This window comes from Maylandia zebra, linkage group LG3, assembly GCF_041146795.1.
Source record: "Maylandia zebra isolate NMK-2024a linkage group LG3, Mzebra_GT3a, whole genome shotgun sequence".
Lineage (NCBI taxonomy): Eukaryota > Metazoa > Chordata > Actinopteri > Cichliformes > Cichlidae > Maylandia > Maylandia zebra.
Genome location: NC_135169.1, coordinates 7,293,866 through 7,315,078, shown reverse-complemented (window position 1 = coordinate 7,315,078; position 21,213 = coordinate 7,293,866). Strand labels below are relative to the sequence as shown.

General features: G+C 44.1%; 2 protein-coding genes across 4 annotated transcripts in view; one reads left to right on the top strand and one right to left on the bottom strand.

Moving 5' to 3' along the window:
* LOC112429671 (methylglutaconyl-CoA hydratase, mitochondrial-like) overlaps positions 1-21,213 on the top strand; it is a 208,533-nt gene that overhangs the window by 128,120 nt on the left and 59,200 nt on the right. The gene's annotated exons all lie outside the window — the stretch shown is intronic.
* Positions 11,651-15,931, bottom strand: LOC143414019 (uncharacterized). The gene is made up of 5 exons (XM_076877624.1): positions 14,880-15,931; positions 13,921-14,423; positions 13,573-13,699; positions 12,936-13,056; positions 11,651-11,747 (listed from the first exon to the last, which is right to left on the bottom strand). Exons 1-5 carry the CDS (start codon positions 15,868-15,870, stop codon positions 11,651-11,653), a joined length of 1,839 nt encoding a protein of 612 aa, XP_076733739.1. The 5' UTR covers positions 15,871-15,931.

Here is a 21,213-nt window from a genome sequence, read left to right as displayed (position 1 = left end):
TTTTTTTTTTCTTTAGCGGCTAATCCAACACAGCGCACAATAAGCAGTGCGGTACCCCGACAGGGATATAAACATACGCGCTGGCGTGACGTCTGTACCGTCTTCTGACACCATGTAGTAGGGCTGCTCAATTAATCGAATTTTAATCACGATTACGATCTGGGCTTTCAAGGATCATTAAAAATGACTGAGCCGATTATTAGCCCCTCCCTCGTGCTTTACTCTTGCGCTGCTCCGTGTGGTAAATCGAGCGCACCTCTCTCCATTTCGAACACACATCACAACAATTAAGAGGACCCAAGGGAAGCTCGGAAAGCTAAGCAGAAGTTATTTGGAGAGGAGAGTGACTGCTGTTGGTTGACAAGAGAGGTAAAAAAAAAACTTCAGTGGTGTGGAAACATTATGGGTTGGCGGAGTCAGACGTGGATCAAGTAGACATAGTGTGTAAACTTTGCTACGGTGTCATAGCTGCACCACAGAGCAACACTGCAAAGTTCACTAAACATAGATGTTTACATTTTTTATTTATTTCTTATATTGCAAACATTTGCACTGTTATCAGTATTTGCACACTATTTTATATTATTTTTAAAGTCATTATTCAATACATTGTTATTGTTAACCCTTTAAATCCCTGTAGAACCGGAACCGCGTAAGCTAGCGCAATAATTTGTTTTGCATATGAAACCGGAGGAGTTGTACTTACATCTGATGCCATCAGCTTGTCCTCGGTCACGGTTTCCTTCCACATAAAGATTTGCAAAAATTGCATAAAAAGCGCTTGCAGGAACAAAAACATAATATTCCAGAAACACGCTTTGCCGATCCGATCAGCTGTTCGTAACACTTCCCACGTTGAAAAAGACGTCAACGCGAACTATCGCATGTCCGCCATTTCCTGACCAAAACCGGAAGTGACGTCATTTTCGCGGAAAATGTAGTTTTTTACTTGTAGGCCTTAAACCTATACTGGTGTTTTTATAAGTCATGTTTGACTTTTCTGAATAGTTTCTGGGATGCTTAGAACTCGAATTGCACTGTTGGAAATAGTTTATTTTGATGCACCTGCTGTTTTCTTTGCAAATTTGCATCATAGGATTGTTTTTTCATTTTTCCTGCAGTATATAAAAATTGCTGTATCTCCAAAATAAAACTATGAAGACACTCAAAATAAATTTCCTGTTGTTGTAAACTATTATTTGCAACTTTTTTGTATTTAAAGTTTTGAGGAATAAGCCTCTTAAATTTCCCCATGTGGAAATATATGTAAAAAAAAACAAAAACGATTTTCAATTTTTTTGTAGTTTTTTGCACTTTTTTGCAATGAATATAATTACTATGGACTTAATGCATACATATTATTAAAATATGGGCTGTAACAGTTGTATTGATGTATAGCAACTTGAAATGCTCCCAAAAATGGCACTACAGCATGTAAAAAAAATAATATAAGCTCTGGCGAACTTGGTTCTATGGTAGGTCTTAAAGGGTTAAATAAATATCGTCAAATAATCGAGATCTCAATTTCAGTGAAAATAATCGTGATTATCATTTTTGCCATAATCGAGCAGCCCTACCATGTAGCGCTCTCGTGTGATGCGACGAGCCAATAATCACTCTCGATGTTAGTCCGCTGTAAAACTTTCAATGCGTACTCCAGCACACGACAAAACACACCGACCGCACCGGAAGAACAAAACTCCCCCCACCATACTATTCCGGTTGGACTAGTCCGCCACAGTTATTGCAGGTCTGCACAAACAAATATTGCTTGGTGATCATTTAAACAATGATCTACGTCAGGTTAAATCATCTCTAAAGATATTTTATTAGAATATCACAGAGTTTGGGAGGATGGGAAACTTCCACAGAGCTGGAAGGAAGCAGAGATTGTACCAACATGAAACCAGGAAATGGCAGACAGATGGTTTCAACATCCAACATCTGCAACATAATGGAGACGATGATAAACAACAGATTAACAAACTATAATGAAAATGAAAGATATCGGAGTGGGTTTAGGAGACGGAGAAGTACGATGGATCCAGCTTCATGTTTAAAACATGAAACAATAAAAAGATGAAATCAAACTCAGATCTCATGAACAACAGTTGGGAGGACAGAACAACTGCAGTTTGTGAGTGTGTGGTTTGAAAGGATGTCAGAAGAAAGAGAAAACAGCTGAAGTTAAAACCTGTCAGTCAGACAATGTTGGTACCAACAGTACAGCCGTGGATCCTCCTGATGCTGCAGGTTTGAGAGCTTTGACTTTAAACTGACACACAGAACAAACACTGATCACACAGTTATGTTCAAATCTGTACAGATGCATCAAAGAACACAGCCAATCAAAACACAGCATTCATTGTCAAAGTAGGAAAAGGATCAATGATGGTATCAGTGTACACAGGAGAGATGGCTGGAGACATGAGAACACTACGATGAGTCATGTGATCAGACTCGGGTTCATCTTTGGTCAGTTTACAGCACAGGTGTTCAGACAGGTGGGAAAGCAGTGAGTGGAGGAAAAGAGAGGATGATGGTCTAGAAATGTAAAGGAGAAATGAGGAGCACAGGAAGGAGAGAGGAGAGGAGGTCATATTACAGGACGGGTCCAGGAATCTATGTACAGGTAAACGAGAGATGAATCAGAACCAGGAAACGCTAGGAATAAACACGAGACATAACAAGAGCCAGGGTGTCATTGATGTGTGTCTAACAACATCCAGCGACGAGAAGCTTTGAACCAGCGTCTTAAGTAGTTGCTGAGGAAGGCTGGATAATGAGCCACATGTCCGCGAGTACTCAGAGGTGCGTGAGCCGAAGGCGGGAGCCCGCCAAGACCTCCACCCAGGCAGAGGAAAGACAGGAGAGCAGAAATCAAAACAAAAATGCAGGAAGCCTTGCTGGGAGGGCCGGGCAGACAAAGGGACCGTGACACTTAGAATAGAATAGAATAGAACTCAACTTTATTGTCACTGCACATGCACAGGTACAAGGCAACGAAATGCAGTTTGCATCCATCCAGAAGTGCTTTAGCCATGATATAGATATATTACAATATATATTAGCAATAATATAGATATGTGAGTACATTACAGAAATGGGTCTATTATGGTATGTTATAATGTACACGGTATGAAGTATGTTATGAATATGCTATAACTATAAGTATGTACAGGCTGTAGTGAGTACAAGCTATGTACAGGCTATGAACAGGATATAAATATGAAAAACTATACAGAATCTGAGATATACAGCTATACAGAAATGTGAACTATGCGGGTTATAAACAGTTGTAGGATTAAAAATGATCGTATGTACAGAATGATTATTTACACAGAACTATACAGTAGTGCAGTTAAGATCAGTGAGATATGTGGATAATTCCTACAGAGGCTGTATAAAGTGCTGGTGGCTGTGAGTGGTGGTTCAGTCCATGTTATTATTGTGTGTACGAGGGTATTAGGACGGAGTTTCCCTTCACTGATTCTTTCTGAACAGAGCATTTCTGTGCTCAGTCCAACTTTGTGAGACACTTCTTTGAGATCCCCTCGTGCCAAATGTAATAACAGCCATCTAGTGTCATGACTGGAAGACTGTTCCTGTATGCTGTGTGGTGGGTGAGGTGCTGAGTGGGGATAAATCACAGTCTGGTTCTTGAGGTGGTCCTGACCTTGAAATGCTCTCATTCATTCCTCGGTGTGAACAGGCAGCTTCTGCAGGAGTGGTGCTAAAGCTTCATCTGGGTGGAGTCACAGGTGTTAGCTGGTGAACAGCTGACTCTGTCGGTGGTCTCTAGAGCGGACAGCTGTGTTATTTCTTTGTGTCATCCATCTCTCGATGCTGCTGTGAGCCAGGCGTCAGCAGCAGCATCAGCAGCATTTCTCTCCTTGAATGTCTCTGCTCGTCATGAAGGGGCTTTACTGTTTCGCCAATACTGTGCGTCCATTTGTCCACTTTGACAGACAGCTGACAGCTTCAATAAACATCAGACACAGAAGTTAAGTTCAAGGTTTTTACTTCATCTTCAGTCTTCTTGTGTGTAAAACTAAAACTTTTCATTAACCCTCTGGGGTCGAGGGACGCGCCGGCACGTCAAAATCACATGATCAATTTAAGACAACACAGCGACTCTGAGTCTCATTTCACAGCTTGGGTCGAAAGTGCGGACTTCAAACTATATACCAGTTTTTGAATTGTGTCAATGGGCCACGTAAAACCAGAGTTATGATAAAAAATTACACGCGATGTTTTTTTCTGAACAAAACAGTGGTGTTTACATCGGGAAGAACGGTAAAAACGGCGTTTTCTACAGATAGCGCTAGCAAACACTCTCCGCTTGTGAGTGAAAAAAGAAAAAGAAAAAACACCCCTTCCCTATTGGTGTTAGAGTTTACCATGTCAGCCAATCAAAAAATGATATGGCAACATGTGACATTTGGTTGTTAGGGAGAAGGGGAAGTTTTTAGGACACCGGCGACGGAAAGCGGGCGAGCGAAAGACAGAGAGAGAGAGCGAGTTTTCACATGTGAGACATTAGTGACGTTGAGCGTGTTTGGAGGCTGTAGTTAGTGTGTTGTGTAGTTATTGTTGTGTGTTGTGTGTCAGACTGCTGAATGTCACAGTTGCTCTAAAAAGCCGTCAAAGGCAGATTCCAGTGTAAACTCTGATTCCACTTGGAAAACTGGACTGATGCTCCTCCTGCTGTCAGACCTGCAGGGTTTAGGCCTGTGCTGTTCTCCTGTCTTATACTGAACACAAACTAGTTTTTTGGACTGGCACAAATAATTTGTGTGCCTTCTTATTTGATGCAGCCCAGCTGATTGTTCTGGAAATAGATTTAAATGGTGTAGGAGCCATAATTGAATGTATTGAATTCTGATGATCACTGGGTTTTTATTTGTTTGGTTGTTATGGGAGTCACGTGGGTGCTAGCGGTGACATAAATGGGCGTTGTCAGTCTGTCATTCACTGGTTTTGATTTTGACGCCTGGCCACATGGTGTGCTGACAACAATCTCTCTCTGAATGTGGAGAAGACGAAGGAGATTGTTGTGGACTTCAGGAGAATGCACACCCAACATGCTCCTCTGACCATTGGCGGAGCGTCTGTGGAGAGAGTGAGCAGCACCAAGTTCTTGGGTGTGCACATCACAGAGGATCTCTCCTGGACGTACAACACCACAGCACTGGCCAAGAAATCACAGCAGCGTCTCTTCTTTCTCCGCAAACTAAGAAGAGCAGGAGCTCCAGCCCCCATCATGTACACTTTCTACAGAGGCACCATCGAGAGCATCCTGTCGAGCTGCATCACTGTGTGGTTTGGAGCCTGCAATGCGTCCTGCCATAGAACCCTCCAACGCATAGTGAGAGCTGCAGAGAGGATCATTGGTGTCTCTCTCCCCTCCCTCCAGGACATTTACAGCACCCGTCTCACTAAAAAAGCCCTTTGCATAGCGGCTGATCCCACGCACCCAATGCAAAGCTTCTTCAAGCTGCTGCCGTCAGGGAGGAGACTGCGGAGTCTCCAGGCCAGGACCAGCAGACTGAAGGACAGCTTCATCCATCAGGCTGTCAGGAAGCTTAACTCCCTCCCGATTCTGCCCCCCTCTCCCCTCTTCTCCACCACGGTCTCACTGAACTCTGTCACACACACACACACACTCACTCTCTGACGCACTCACTGGCCTGCTCCAGTCACTTTGTGGAGCATTGGACTGCCATTACCTCATAAGACTTTGTTGTTACACTATCTCTTACCGTACACTACTAAATCTCCATTTGCACTATTTGCCTATTTTGCACCACTATGCCTTCTTACTTGAATATTGTATATTGTATATTGCATAGCTTTTTTTTGTTATACGTAAAATTGTATTGTATTTATTTAAATTTTTACTTTTTAATTATTTTATTTGCATTTTTCTAATCACTAGGGTTTGAGAGTAACGCAATTTCTATTCTGTGTATGTCCTGTACATGGCAGAATTGACAAATAAAGTTGACTTGACTTGACTTGACTTGACAGAGAGGAGGGCTGGGTAGCCGTAGTTTTTGTTGACCGCTGCACAACATGTTTCGCTTCGTTATATTAGAGCCTGTGACGTTGTAAGAGTCTGAATCGGGATCCGATGACATTACTCTGTAAACTCTCAAAGCACTTTAATAAACAAGCAAACAATTCCACCTCTCGCATTATTGCGTAAAGTTGACAGCGCGTCAGGCAAATAGGCAGGCTCCATCCCCGGCCTGTAGCGACTGTGGAAGTCGCTACATCTTTAGTCAACAAAAAACGGCATTCTGGAGAAGCAAGCCGCAAGCAGGATCAAAGAAATCAGATCAAGGAACCTGAAAGACGCCAAGTAAGTGCAGCGCATCTGAATGAGTGAGCCCAGCAGCACCGACACACCTGACGCAATTCTGAGGAGCGCAGGTAAGAATACCTGTGCATGTCTGGTTGTGGAAAAGGAAGCCACATTGCATTAGCGCTGAGATGTTCAAGAGGAGACACTGAATGGAATGAATGTTGGTTAAATGTGCAACGTTTTTGGCTGCGCTCTTGGAATGATGTCTGCGCTGCGTCTTATTAATTGCTGCTTGGATGACGTTCAAATGGACAATTAAAGTGCCGTTACGTTGAAAGGATTTTATGGTCAAAGTCTATTGTGGCTTCCAGTGGATATATGTTTTAATGGATGATCACTGAAGATTAAAATAAATAAATAAAAAAATCGAACAAACAAACGGGAAAATCATGAGTCAAACAGCTGGTGATGATTGTTCCTCTAATGATTTGAGGGGAAAGAGAGAAAGAAAAATGACTGGAAAGGCATTGTTGAATAAAATCGAAAAATTACAAAATGAATGCAAAATATATGTTAATAAAATGAAAGAACTAATACAAAAAATGAAAGCGCTCATGCAACACAATGAAAATCTTTCTCAAATTAAGCAGTATTTGGTGGATTTAAAGGCACTGTGTGAAAAGGCTTCAAGTTCACATGTTGAGGTGTTGTCTTTGGTGCCAGAGGAAGAAGTAATAAAACAAGAGGAATGGTTTTCAAGTATCATGAAATACACCAATGTGTTTTTAAATGAAATTCAAAACTGGATAAATCAAAGAGAACAAAATCCTGCTGTTCGTTCAAAGCAAATCAATTTATTGGAAAACAATGTTGCATCAAATACTGAGACAGAAGTGGAGGATGATATCAAGCCAAGTGATAGTGTTTCAAATGTTGAAAGCCACAAAACTTCTTCATCAAGATCTTCAACTTCATCTGTTCATATGAAAGCTGAGGCAGAGTTGGCAGCTTTAATGATAAAGCAGAAATTATTGGATGAGAAACATGTACTGGAAGAAGAGGAGGAACGTCTTCGTAAAAGAAAGGAAAGGCTAAAATTGGACACTGAAATTGCTGAAAAAATGGCTGCAATAAATGTCCTTAAAGTTCAAAGTATAACAAGCAAAAAAGGATCTTTAAAAGTTTCAGATGGAATGAATTCATACATTTCCCATGAAAGATCTAAACAAACCCTTAATGTTGATGCATTGGAATTTATACCTCGCATTTCTGCAAAACAAAATTCATTGACTAATGCTGAAACTCAAAACAGGAGAAAAGATAAAACCCAGGAATGTGTCATGCAACAAGCCGTGCTGACTGAATCTTCTCAAAATAAGCATCCTCGACAATATTCAGTTATTCCTTCAAACCCATCTGATGCAAATGGACAAAATGACTGTCATACAAATGGTACGGTGGAACTGGAACCACAAAATGATGTTATTGGAATAATGACTAAACAAAATGAAATAACAACACTCTTAATCCAACAACAAAGCCTCTTTTCTTTACCAAAGAGAGAAATACCTCATTTTGATGGAGATCCACTTCAATATTATTCATTTATTAAAGCATTTGAGAATAAAGTTGAGTGCAATACGAAAAATAACAGCGATCGTTTATATTTTTTGGAACAGTACACAAGAGGCCATGCAAAGGAATTGGTGAGAAGCTGTCAACAAATGAACTCAGATCGTGGTTATCACAAGGCAAAATCACTGTTAAAGGAGCACTATGGCGATGAACAGAAGGTCGCAGCTGCATATCTGGACAAGGCACTTTCATGGCCATCAATTAAAACAGAGGAAGTAAAAGCTCTTCAGAACTACAGTTTGTTCCTCAGGGGATGCTGTAATGCAATGGAGGAGGTGCAGCATCTGAGTGATTTGGACATGCCTTCTAATATGGTGAACATTATTAAAAAATTGCCGTATAAATTTAGGGACAAATGGAGAAGACATGTTTGTGACCTGCAAGAAAGGCATAAAAGAAGAGCCAAATTTATGGATATTGCAGACTTTTTGGAGAAGCAAATAAGAATATTAACTGATCCTGTATTCGGTAATATTCAAGATTCTCCGCTTTCTTTACCAACAAAAGGAATGAGTAAAGCCAAGTATCAAGGCAGACCTGGAAATAAAGGAACAAGCTTTGCCACCACTATGCAAGTTGTGGAGAGTACACCTAAGCCTGCGGAAATGAAAAATAATCAGGTTGGAAGGAACGTCTGTATTTGTTGTGGAGGAAGACACATGTTGGACGTCTGTGCACAGTTGGGAAAAATGGCTCATGAGAAGATAACCTTCTTAAAGGAAAATGGCATCTGTTTTGGCTGCTTGTGTATAGGACACATCAGTAAAGACTGCCGTAAGAGGATTTCCTGTTCCAAATGCAGCCGGAAACATCCCACCATCCTGCACAAAGAAAGTTCACCTTCTGAAAAGACTGACAGGAACATGCAGCCGCATGTGAGCACACTGGTGTCGAGTGGTCTTACAGGGGCTGGAGACCAGGACTGTAAACTGCCCATTGTGCCTGTCCAAGTAAAGTCAAAGAAAGGAAGCAACATTATTACAACATATGCTTTTTTGGACCAAGGGAGCACAGCAGTTTTCTGCGCTGAGAGTCTGATGCGCAGACTTCACCTTGAGGGAAGGAAAGGAAACATCCTCCTCAGAACCATGGGCCAGGAAAGAGTTGTGAGCATCAACACTTTATCAGGACTGGAGGTTGCCGCTCTTTGTGGTGACGAATTTCTGGAACTGCCAAAAGCATAAAGATGTAGCGACTTCCACAGTCGCTAGAGGCCGGGGATGAAGCCTGCCTATTTGCCTGACGCGCCGTCAACTTTACGCAATAATGCGAGAGGTGGAATTGTTTGCTTGTTTATTAAAGTGCTTTGAGAGTTTACAGAGTAATGTCATCGGATCCCGATTCAGACTCTTACAACGTCACAGGTTCTAATATAACGAAGCGAAACATGTTGTGCAGCGGTCAACAAAAACTACGGCTACCCAGCCCTCCTCTCTGTCAAAATCAAAACCAGTGAATGACAGACTGACAACGCCCATTTATGTCACCGCTAGCTCCCACGTGACTCCCATAACAACCAAACAAATAAAAACCCAGTGATCATCAAAATTCAATACATTCAATTATGGCTCCTACACACCAGCCCCTAATTATTAGGATCCCTTCTAATAATTACCCATAATTAACCAAGTAGAAGACATAAAACATGCAGAGAAAAGTCAAGCATTTACTGTATTTCAATATTACCCGCAGGAATCCTATAGGTAATCTTAAAGTCTATCTTTAAAGAAAAATGAGTCTTAAAGTCTGATAATTGGACCCAGAAGTCTTTAACTGTGATCTGCCTCCAGCAGTAGACACAGTTTGGTAATAGGTCGATCCAGGCAACTAGTCTGAGTTTTAATCCGAACTTGACGAACGAATCCTCTTCGGTCGGGAAGAGTCTTTATCACACGTCCCATTGGCCAAGAGTTTTGAGGTGCCGAACTGTCCATGATGAGAACCAGATCTCCCACGATGAGGTTCCTTTTTACTCCAATCCATCGCTGACGTTCCTGTTGCTGTAGTAGGTATTCCTTCACCCATCTTTTCCAAAACAAGTCAGACATGTATTGGACTTGTTTCCATCTTCTGTGTGTGTACATAGTGAAATGGAATACTCCTGGTGGTAATATCGGTGAGGTCTTTAACAGAAGAAGATGATTAGGGGTCAAAGCTTCCAGGTCGTTAGGATCCATTGAGGCTTTGGTAATTGGGCGGCTGTTAATGATGGCTTCAACCTCACAAAGTACAGTATGAAGACCTTCTTCATCCAAGTTTTGTACTTTCATTATGGAATTAAGTACTTTGCAAACCAGTCTTATCAGTCGCTCCCAGGTTCCTCCGTGATGTGAACCTCCAGGTGGATTAAAGGTCCATTTAACTCCCTTTTGCAGAAAGACGTCATTGATTTTTACCTGGTTCCAATGTTCAATGGCAGTTCTAAGTTCACGTTCAGCACCTACAAAATTGGTCCCGTTGTCAGAACGCAGTTCTCGAACCTGACCTCTTCTTGCATTGAAACGTCTGAACGCATTAATGAAAGAGTCAGTATCCAGTGATGGAGCAACCTCAATGTGAACAGCACGGATAGCAAGGCAGGTGAACATAACACCGTATCTCTTGTTATGGTTCAAAAATATTGGAGATGGACACCAGAGGAAAAACCCACAATAACAACACTGGTCCGGTCGGGTTGAGTCAAACGATGATTTAATGATCACACACGTGGGAGATGGACACTGTATGCAGACAGTCTCAGATCTCATCTCAAAAAACACATTTCCATAGTTTTATGAAATCAGGGTATTAGAACGCCCCCTCATGCGTAGTGACAGGTGTAATACAATCAATGTTGACAATTTTATTTAACACAAAGAATAACATTGTCTCCTTCCCGAGGGCAGACGCTAACTGCCCCCCTTCTCCTGGAACCGTCTGTACCCTGCTGAGACACAACATGGCAACTACAAGGACTCTTTCATTTATTAAGACCATCAGTGTGTATTGCTCTAAATCAAGTATATAATATTAAATGAATATTGCTGGATCAGCTACTTCTACTTAAAACATATTAAAACATGACTAAGCACAAAATCACCAAGAATGACATCTTATAAGTGCTGTGTAAGCGCGTGCGGCCTTCCAAGCTCAAAGCCTTTGCCCTCCATAGATCAGCCAGACTCGCGCTGGCTGTAGCTTTTAACCTTTAATTACCTTGAGCACAACTCTAGAATGAGCAACAAACTGCAATGTGTATGGAATGATCATGGTTACATCTGCAATGGAAAATCATGTTATTATTCTGGTACCTGTAAGAAAGATCAAATTAAAGTTATCACCATCACTGTAATGCAAAGAATAATATAAGATCAAAAACTTCAATTTATGCTTAATGCAAAGCTGGTTATATACTTCTAAGGAACTAATAATGACATATTAAAATATTAAATGATAATGAGAAAAACATCCCCTCCTTATTCTACAATTCCCTCTGTTGACCTCTGGAGAATCCAGAGGTCACAAACAGTTGTGTCCCTCCTTGGCCTACACATTCAGTTCCACATGCATCATTGGCATCATGGACATTGGAGTAATGACTCCAGGGTCCACTGCCCTCACAGACATACTTTTGAACATTCTTCTGGCACAAGGGATGAGACAACAACAATTCCCTCTGTTGACCTCTGGAGAATCCAGAGGTCACAAACAGTTGTGTCCCTCCTTGGCCTACACATTCAGTTCCACATGCATCATTGGCATCATGGACATTGGAGTAATGACTCCAGGGTCCACTGCCCTCACAGACATACTTTTGAACATTCTTCTGGCACAAGGGATGAGACAACAACAAATAACCATAATACCCACCACAATAGACAAAGAAAACATGACCGAAGCGATGACCCCCTTCCACCGTCCGAACACTGAGGTCAGCCAGCCTTCTAACGGATTACCAACACCGGAGTGATCATGCATAGTTTCAGAAAGGCTCTTTAGGCCCTCCAGAGCCTTGGTTACCGACCCATCTGGAGCAGTATTGTTTGGAATAAAGGTGCAACACTGGTCAGCAAACATAGCACACACGCCCCCCTTTTCCGCTAACAACATGTCAAGGGCCATTCTATTCTGCACTCCCATTAACGAGGTCGGACCCACCTGCTCCGCTAGCCCCTCCAATCCGTCTCTGGTCAGGTTAGAGAGCCTCAGTACATTGTAATGAACATAATTAATCCTGTCTACATTCTTATTTGGAGTCACTGGAAAGAAAGCAGAAATTATTGGAATATTTTCAAACCCGGCTGCTATTTGATCAATAAGTTTAAATTCATTTGGAACCCCCCTGGGCACTCCAATGGAGTCGATCCAGGTGGGGGAATTCATTCTAGGGTCATAAACATTTGTGTCTTGTATTCCTCTCTTTCTCAAAATGTGTCTTTTGCGCTTGGCTGCCAAAGTGCGCGTATTGTGTGAGGGAATTGATTTTACCTTATTTCCGATTAGCATAAGTGGCGCTCCTAGTCTCACCATCGCGCACGTCCCCACGCTCCCAAGAGGAACACGCACCAGTAGAGTCCTGTGCCCGCAATAGTAATACAGCCCGCTCCTAGCCCAAGTCCCAATTAGGGTGGCTGCATCACTCACATTGTTGGTGGTCCTCCCAATCTGGGTGACCGAACACCAACTGGGGTCAATTTCCCCCAACCGATATTTAACTTTATCTGTGGTAAACTTAAAGCACGTATAATTATCTTTCCGGGGCATAAACGGCCCTACTTGCGTGAGCTTGCCAATAGGGGGAAATAGACTGGACAACACAGTGCAGTTCCCCGTATTCACAGCTCCTCTAGTTATTTGCAACATACAATTATAGCCCCACTGATCCTCTGGATGCAGAGGTGCAGGCTCTATAAATAAACGCGGCCTTGCTGAAGCGCAGGCTACACAATTAGCCACTTTTTGTTCTCTAGCATTTTGGGCTATCCAGTCCAGCCAGATGTTACTGTCACTGAACCCGGTAGCGCGTTCAATCAAATCCTGAGGTTTCAGGGTGGTGTAGTCCACCGACACTACTCGCCTCTCCCTTGGTTCGTGCTCCTCTGGTATAGCTTCCGATGACCCGCTCCCCTCCTGCCCTGTAAAAGATGCAACAGAGCTGGTGGGAGTAGAAATCACACGAGTTGTTATGTCTTCTCTACCTGACGGTACGCGATTAGTTTTTTCTAGGAAATTAACTTTAATTAACCCTTTTGGATCAACCCCCGCTATTTCCACCCCCAAAATTAAATACATAGATTGTTTGCGATGCCAATTCCCCAATGATAAAGTTAACGCGTTTCCAGAGGGGCTAAAATCCCTCTGTAGTTTAAGCCCGTTTTCTGATCCTGATTCTAACGGTTCCCAATTTTGCCCAGTGTAACCCCTTACCTGGTCCCAATTACGGCACCAGCTGTCATATGGACGATTTCCCCTCTCACAGTGCGTACTCACTGAATAATCCCAACAGACCCACACATTGTATCCCCTCCAAGCACTGCCGACGTCCCTGCAATTAACAACATCACACAGATCAAACGTAAAGGAAGTTGTGGAGCCAATCACATAATCTAATTCTAAACCACCATATGTGCTGAGACACTCATCCTTTTTACCAGAGACCTCGCGCTTCACTCTTGCCCGCAACCTTAAATCACTATGGACCACGTGTGATGTACTTGGTGTATCAAACAACGCCGGACTGGCATGGCCTCCGTGCTCAGACTGGTTTCCCGGGTCGGTCTGCAACAAACAAATCAAAAAACAAATAGCCATGATTAGCAACATAGTTAACATCAAACTCATAATAATTTTAAACATTGTGATGGCTTTTGAGACTCTTCTTTCATCACCAGTGTCTAATTGTTGTGATGGCATGGTGGTATGTGAATGTTATGGTGTAGTAAAAAGTTCAAAGCCCTTTGTCAGAGCCTCTCTCTTGTTTTAGGTGTTCAGTGTGGTACCGCTCCTTTTCGTTGGCGCGGCGATCTCCTCCTTGGCTGCTCTTCTTTCTTCGACCTTCCAGGTAGACTACCGGTCGGTCCGTTGCACAGGTGTGAGGGATTATTGTGCCGCTCAATTTCACCTGCGTTGAGTTGAGATTGATCCTTCCTCACCAAGCCCTCGTGCGCAGCTGCGCACTGCGTCCAGTGATACCAGGTGTCGCCTTTCCCCTTCAGTTGGACCGCTGTCGCCGTCCGAGCCGATACCTCATATGGACCAGTCCAGCGGGGCTCCTTCCACTTTCGTTTGATGACTCTCAGCCACACTGTTTTCGCGTCCGGGACCTCTCCTTCTCCTGTGGGCCCTTTACAAGCCGCCTGTTTCGTGAAACTGGACACTAGCGCCTTTAGCTCGTTCCAGTAGTCTGCGTGGGACCGGTTCCCCTTTTTGTCCCGTTCACCCGAGCCCACCGTCCAAGGTGCCGGAAACTGTCTCCCGGTTTGCAGCTCGTATGGTGTAAAACCTGTGGATTGATTAACAGAACATCTTATGGTCATCAACGCAACCGGCAGGGCTGCGACCCAATTTAGCCCTGTTTGCGCGCAGATTTTTGCCAATTTGTTTTTCAAATTTAGGTTCATTCTTTCTACTTTCCCCTGAGACTGAGGATGATAGACCGTTCCAAATTTATGCTGGACGCCCAACATTTTTTCTACTTTTTCCAAATCTTGATTTTTAAAATGGGTTCCATTATCTGATCTAATTCTTTTCGGGAACCCATGACGGGGAATGTAATAATTGATTAAACACTTAATGACAGTCTTAGCATCCTCCTTTTTTGTAGCCCAGGCCTCTGGCCAGCCGGTCAAAGCGTCAACACACACTAGCAAATATCTTACACCGCCCGGCCCGGAATCAATCATATCAGTGAAATCAATAACAATCTCCTCTCCCGGCCTCTCAGGGGGCCGAAACTTACCCACTTCCGGTTTTACTGCTGGCTTAGGATTGTGTGCCCCACAGATTAAGCACATCCTGGCCTTCTCCCTTATCATTCCTCGCAGCTCAGGATGCCACCAATGACACAAATTTCTTTCCATCTGGGCTCTCCCCACGTGGGCAAGTCCGTGGGCTTCATCCACCTTCTGTTCTGCCATTTTGGCTGTCAGCACGGGGCGCCCGTCTGGCCCCCTCCACAAATGTCCATCCTGCCAGGCTCCTTTGTTTTTCCACACCCCCTTTTCCTCTGGGGATGCCTCCTCCTGGGCCCGTTTAACTTCCTCAATCAGGTCAACAGGTATCTCTTCTTCTGATGTTACCTGTATCATTTGTCTCTGTCCTTTGTAGCCTGCGGCCTCCTTTGCGGCTTCGTCTGCTCTCTGGTTTCCTTTTTCCACCATACTGGTTCCTTGGGAGTGAGCTTTGCATTTTATAATGCTCACCTCCTCTGGGTCAGCCAAGGCCTTTTCCAGTTCCTCCATTTCATGTTTGTGGGAAATAGGTGCATTGGTTGCTGTTCTGAATCCTGCTCTTTTCCACTGAGGCAGCTCCACATGCGCTGCTCCAAACGCATATGCCGAATCGGTGTAGATGTTCACTCTCCTGTTCTTGGCTAGTCTCAAAGCTCGAGCTAAGGCTATCACTTCAGCTCTCTGGGCCGACTGCTTTCCCTCAATCCTTCCTGACTCTCTGACCTGATAATCTCCTTCTACTCTGCAGACCACCGCATACCCTGCTTTCAGTCCTCCTTCGTCTCGGTGGCAACATCCATCGGTGAACCAGTCCTCAGCTCCCGGTATGGGTTCGGCCTTCAGGTCCTCTCTAATCTTTTCCTCGATCTGTGCTCTTTTGGCGCAGTCATGTGGTTCCCCTACACCCATTAAATCTGCCATGTTAATTCCTTCATGTGTGAATGTCAAATTTGGGGCCTCTAAGACTTTGCTCAGTCTCTGTTGTGCCCGTGGTGACATACAAAATGCTTGTGAATTTACGTATGCCACTATGCTATGTGTAGTGAGTATTTTTAGTGGGTGTTCTCTCACTACATGTGCTATTTTTTGGATAATTCTAGCGACCCCTGCTGCATGTTGTGTGCATGTAGGATGCTTTGCTTCTGTTGGATGTAGTTTTACACTAACATACATGAGCACTTCTCTACCCCCCCCTTTTTTCTGAAACAACACTCCATTTACAATTGAGTTTGTTTCAGAAACATCTAAATAGAATGGCTCATCATAATTGGGTGTGGCTAAATCTGAGGCCCTTGACAAATCCTGTTTTACCCTAATAAATGCGGCTTCAGCTTCAGGCGTCCAAGGCAACTCAGCCTTAAAGTTTCGAACACCAACTTGCTTCATTAGGCCCCTTAAAGGGGCAGTTTTGCCTGCATAATCCGGAATGAACTGCCTGCTGTAACCTGTTAAACCAAGAAAAGAAAGCATTTCTCTCACAGTTCGCGGTTTTGGGTGTGTCAAAATTTGGTCTCTGTGTGTGTTCATCAAACCCACTGATTTGTGTGCGATTACCCGGCCCAAAAAGGTCACTTCAGGGCGAACTAACTGCAGCTTGTCTTTACTTACTTTAAAGCCACATTCCGCCAACCTATTCAACACAACGAACGATGCCGCTGAACAATCCGCTGCTGACGGGGCTGCAATGAGAACATCATCAACATATTGTATTAATGTACAATCATTAGGCAAATTACATGACGACAGGGCTTCTTTAAGCACCTGATTGAAAATGCCTGGAGAAAGTGCAAAGCCTTGTGGCAAACGTGTGTATCTGAGTTGTTGGCCTCTGTATGTGAATGAAAAAATGTCTCTGAGTGACTCATGCAGAGGAAGACAAAAGAATGCATTTGCCAGGTCAATGCACGTGAACCACTTTTGGTCACATGTGATAGCTGATAAAGCTGTGTACGGATTTGGTACCGGTGCAGTAGTAGAGAGCAATATTTCATTAATGGCTCTCAAATCATGTGCCATACGGTATTTTCCTGTTCCATGTTTCTCCACTGGTAGAATTGGTGTGTTCCACAGTGAGTGAGAGGGCTCTAACACCCCGGCCCTTAGCAGGCCTTCTATTGTTTCTGTAATTCCTGCCTCTGCTTCAGGTTTGTGTTTATACTGTGGTCTATTGATTGGTGTGTGTGACTTGAGCTGGAACAAGACAGGAGGACACTTAGCTAGGCCAACATCCGTGGGCCCTTTTGACCATAGACTGTCAGGCAGATTCGACAGTCCAGCAACTGCGTGAGGATGATCTACACACTCCTCACCATGTGTTTTTGAAATTTCTTTATGTTCCAAGATCACTGTATCCTCACAGGCACAAGTTATGCGATAGGTTTTACAATTTGGAGCATAAGATAAGTTAGGAATTTGGGTTCTTTGCCACCCTGTGTCGTCCAGTGCTCGCCTGACCATTGGACCTAGATCACCTGCACCATGACCTTGGTGGACCGCCAATGTAATGTGAGGGGTTGAATTTTCTTCCACATTGTACCAAGGCAGTTGTTCATCAGTTAATTTCACAGCCGCGGCTACACCTTCTGGTCCGATGTAGATGTCATGTGTTTGCACATTCCACGTCTGACCTTCAAGATCAGATTGAAATAATTCACGATAGGTGTCGTCATTCTCTTTATCATAAAACAGGGTAACGTGGTAAGGGTCGCGCGGAGGGGAGTAAACTGCCAAGCTCATTATCCAGGGTCTCCACAGCTGAAATTGCCTCAGAACATCCTCTTTCACTAGTCTCCCCCAGTAGATATTGACTTTTGCTCTTTCACAGTCTTGGAGCAGATATTGAGTCTTTGAACTTGTTCCCAGGCACGGAAAATGCTGGCCCCCTGGCAGAGTCACAGATAATCCATCTGCTGAACATGTGATTGTGGCGCCCAACTTCACGAGCAGGTCCCTGCCCATAAGATTTACTGGCGCTTGCGATGACACCACATAGTTGTGTTTCAAAGTCTGCTTGCCCAGCTTTGTCAAAGCTGGGTCAGTCACTGGCAGAGTTGTCGGGATCCCGGAAAAACCCACCACATTCACTGTGTGGCAGGACAACGTTGCACTGTCTGGTGCTGCTCTCAAGGTTGAATATGTTGCTCCAGTGTCTACTAAGAAGGGCAATTCTGTCCCTTCTATTGTCATTAACAGCATGGGATCTGCCACCACCATACTGTTTGGTCCCTCCGGGTCCCTTCAGTACTGGTCCTCCCTCCAGTCAGCCACTGGATACTGCGCGGCTGGTGCTGCACTCGGGTTTGGGGCCTGATATGCTCCCCTAGAGCCATCTCTTGCTCTCGGAGCTCCACGTGCCTGGGATTGGTAGCCTCTTCTTTGATTGTTCTGACGACGTTCTGGGCAATTTCTGCTCCAATGACCCTCTGCTCCACACCTCCAACAGACATTCCAAGGCACACTGCTGAGATTCCCCGTGTCACGAGCTCTTTGTACTCCCCCCGCTGAGCCACCACGCCCTCTGTACGATCCACCGGTTCCCCAATTCCCTGTGGGTTGGTTCTGCCTTGGTGCATTGGCGGGCCATCCGTCATTAGTGCAGGGACCCGGGCCACTATCTGGCCATTCAGGCCCAGGACCAGGCTGGGTCGCAACTATCATAATTTTTTCTGTTTTTTCTTTTTCCTCTTTTTTCTTTTCGCTGGCTTTGTTTCTGGCCTCCACCAACTGTAGTTTGAGTAGAGACGCTTGTGCCTCCTCCAACTCTTTTTTCTGCTTGTTCGCCCTGTCCTGCTCCAGCTGCAAACGATGTGAGACGTGTCTTTCCCACTGCACCGAATCTGCTACGGCAAAATCTGGGTTTTTCTGTAGATCTTCTGTGACCTGGTTTGGCAGCCCTGCCAGCACCGCTGAGCGAAACCATGCCCGATGTTCACCTTCTCTACCCGGATGGGTACCTGTTTCTAACAACCACTGATCTCTGGCTTTTTCTAAAAACTCTCTAGGTGTGTTTTGGGGGTCCCAAATTATTTTAGGTATGGCTCCTGTATTAGGGGTTGGGTACTTTTCACGGACTGCGTCAGACAAAGCACATTGCACTTCATGGTAAGGCAAATCATTTGCATGGCGAGTTGTGCGAGCTATAGCCTCTACATCTGCTAGCCCACCACCGAGCATACACCGCGCAGAAATGGCGCGAAAATCGCCAATCGCAAGCTCCTCTCCTTCTGTTAGTCTGCCTAATTCACGCAACCACCTTGCTCCTCCCCCAGTTATAGGTGGAAGCTGTTTAACCAATGCCTCCAAATCTCTTACTTTGTATGCGCGGTACACTGGTTCATTTTTTGCACCAGCCACTAAAGGCAAATTATAATGAGTACCCGCAGCTTTTTCTGCTTTGGTCACAGTTTTACACTGTCCCAATTTTCCCTTGCCTTTTGAACTCTTAAAAATAGGCCTTCTCTGTCCCTGCTCTTTTTTCACCTGTCTTGACCTAAGATTCCTGGCTATACTTGGTTCTGACGCGACTCCTCCTCTGTCGTTATCTTCATCATCTTCTTCCTCCTCTGTGGTAGATGAATCTTTGTCGCTCTCCTCTTCTGCCATGGTTTTGGTCATTTTGTCCTTTACGATCTTCAGTGTATTTAATACTTCCAATAGCCCTTGCGGGGCTTCAAGCATTCGTCCGAATACTTCTCCTGCCCATGTGTCTGACTTGGCTATTGCTTTGGAGTGTTTTGACCTGGTTTGGGCCTGCTCTTCTCTTGCTGGTGTTGGCAGTCCGATGAAAGCCGGTTGTGCCATCCTTTCCACCGGTGAAATCATTTCCTCGTTTGTTGGGGTCCAATCCGCTTCTCCAGTCTGGTCTGGCAGGCTTTCTCTTGATGCTTCGGCTTTTGGCCTGTCTCCTCCCTCATGTGAACAAGAAGGCAAAGGCAAGCCTTCCTCTGCGACTGATGTTATCACTTTCCCTTCCCCATTCAGGGACTGACATTTAACTGTCATAGGCCCTTCATTATGAAACACCCGTGGTGCTCTGGTGTATTCAACATCAGCTACTCCTCCCACAACCACTGCCGTCTGTCCATCGGGGCCTTGAACTTGTCCTCCTCTGAGGGTCATTACAGGCATGACATATTGTCGTCCTACGGCATTAGATGTTAACGTGGCCCAAGGAAGAATCTCTGCTGTGTGATACTTGTTAGCATCTCCTGGTTTTGGAATCCAGTTCTTCATTTGGTTTTCCAGCTTCTTATTTTGGTCTTTCAGTTGTTTCAAAGCCTCCATTATGCTTTCCATATCTTCTGTTTCAGGTGTGTCATCCTCCTCCATCCAGGAAGATGCTCCGTTCCACAAGAACATCCACTTGCAACACTTTGCATGAGTTTGCTGTAGTTTCTTGATTTGTTGTTTAATCTTCCAGTTAATTGAACGTTTCTCTGCCTCGGCTTGCAGTTGTTCCAATTGCTGCTCACATCTCTCTCCTTCTATTTTGAGCACAAGACTTAGGGCTATTTTGTCATCCAGCCCTCTCTGTTGGGAAGCAATAAGCTTGTTTAGCTCAGCTTCCATTGCTTTGCCTTCCTTCTCAGCTAACTTTGTTGATCCAGGGGAAGCTAAACGAATAGCTTTTTTTAATTGTTGCTGCTGCTCCTTTAGAGGCTTATAGCCTCTGTGCCCAGTAGGTGTCGTGTTCGGGCCGTCAGCCATTATCCTAGAACACAAGCTTACCTCCCTTTTTTGTGACGTTTTACGGCTCCTCCTTCTGGATCACTCCGCAATGTCTGCCTGTTAGCTTTCAGAAATACTTTCGCTCCTCCCAGGGTCACTGTCTCCTTGTGATCTGCTTGGTAAGACACACAGCCAACGCAGTGTGTCAAGACTTAACCAAGCCTCTTTCATTATTCACTTTTAATAACTACTTTTCACTCTGTAACATAAATGTTATAAACTCATACACACTGCATGTTAACTTTGGGGCACAAAACAATAACACAGCTCAAATGCATTCACACAGCCTTAAATTTTTCACAGAAAATTGCTCCAAAGCAATATCATGTTTGCTCACAAACTAACAAATTCACTGTGTTGTTTACCGAGCGAGGGAGCAATGGACCAATTAATTCCAAACTCCTCAATAATTAGCTGTATAGCTCGCTCTACTTCAATGCCAAACCATAGTACTGTGATTAGCTTTATTCAAATCAAACCTATGTTTCAAAGCCTTTCAAACGCACACCCACACACACAATTTCAACCACGCACTCTCAAGCACACATTTGTCTCCTTTAAATCTACTAATCGCTTGGAGACATCTCCACAGATAATTATATTATTTCCCAAGCA

Excerpts from the sequence above, each read along its gene's own strand:
- LOC143414019 (XM_076877624.1), bottom strand. The coding sequence starts at position 15,870 with ATGTCACCACGGGCACAACAGAGACTGAGCAAAGTCTTAGAGGCCCCA. Across the intron at positions 14,424-14,879 it reads AGCAGTAAAACCGGAAGTGG|GTTTTACACCATACGAGCTG; the intron begins GTAAGTTTCGGC and ends ATCAATCCACAG. Across the intron at positions 13,057-13,572 it reads AGTGAAGCGCGAGGTCTCTG|GGCAGGAGGGGAGCGGGTCA; the intron begins GTAAAAAGGATG and ends CATCTTTTACAG.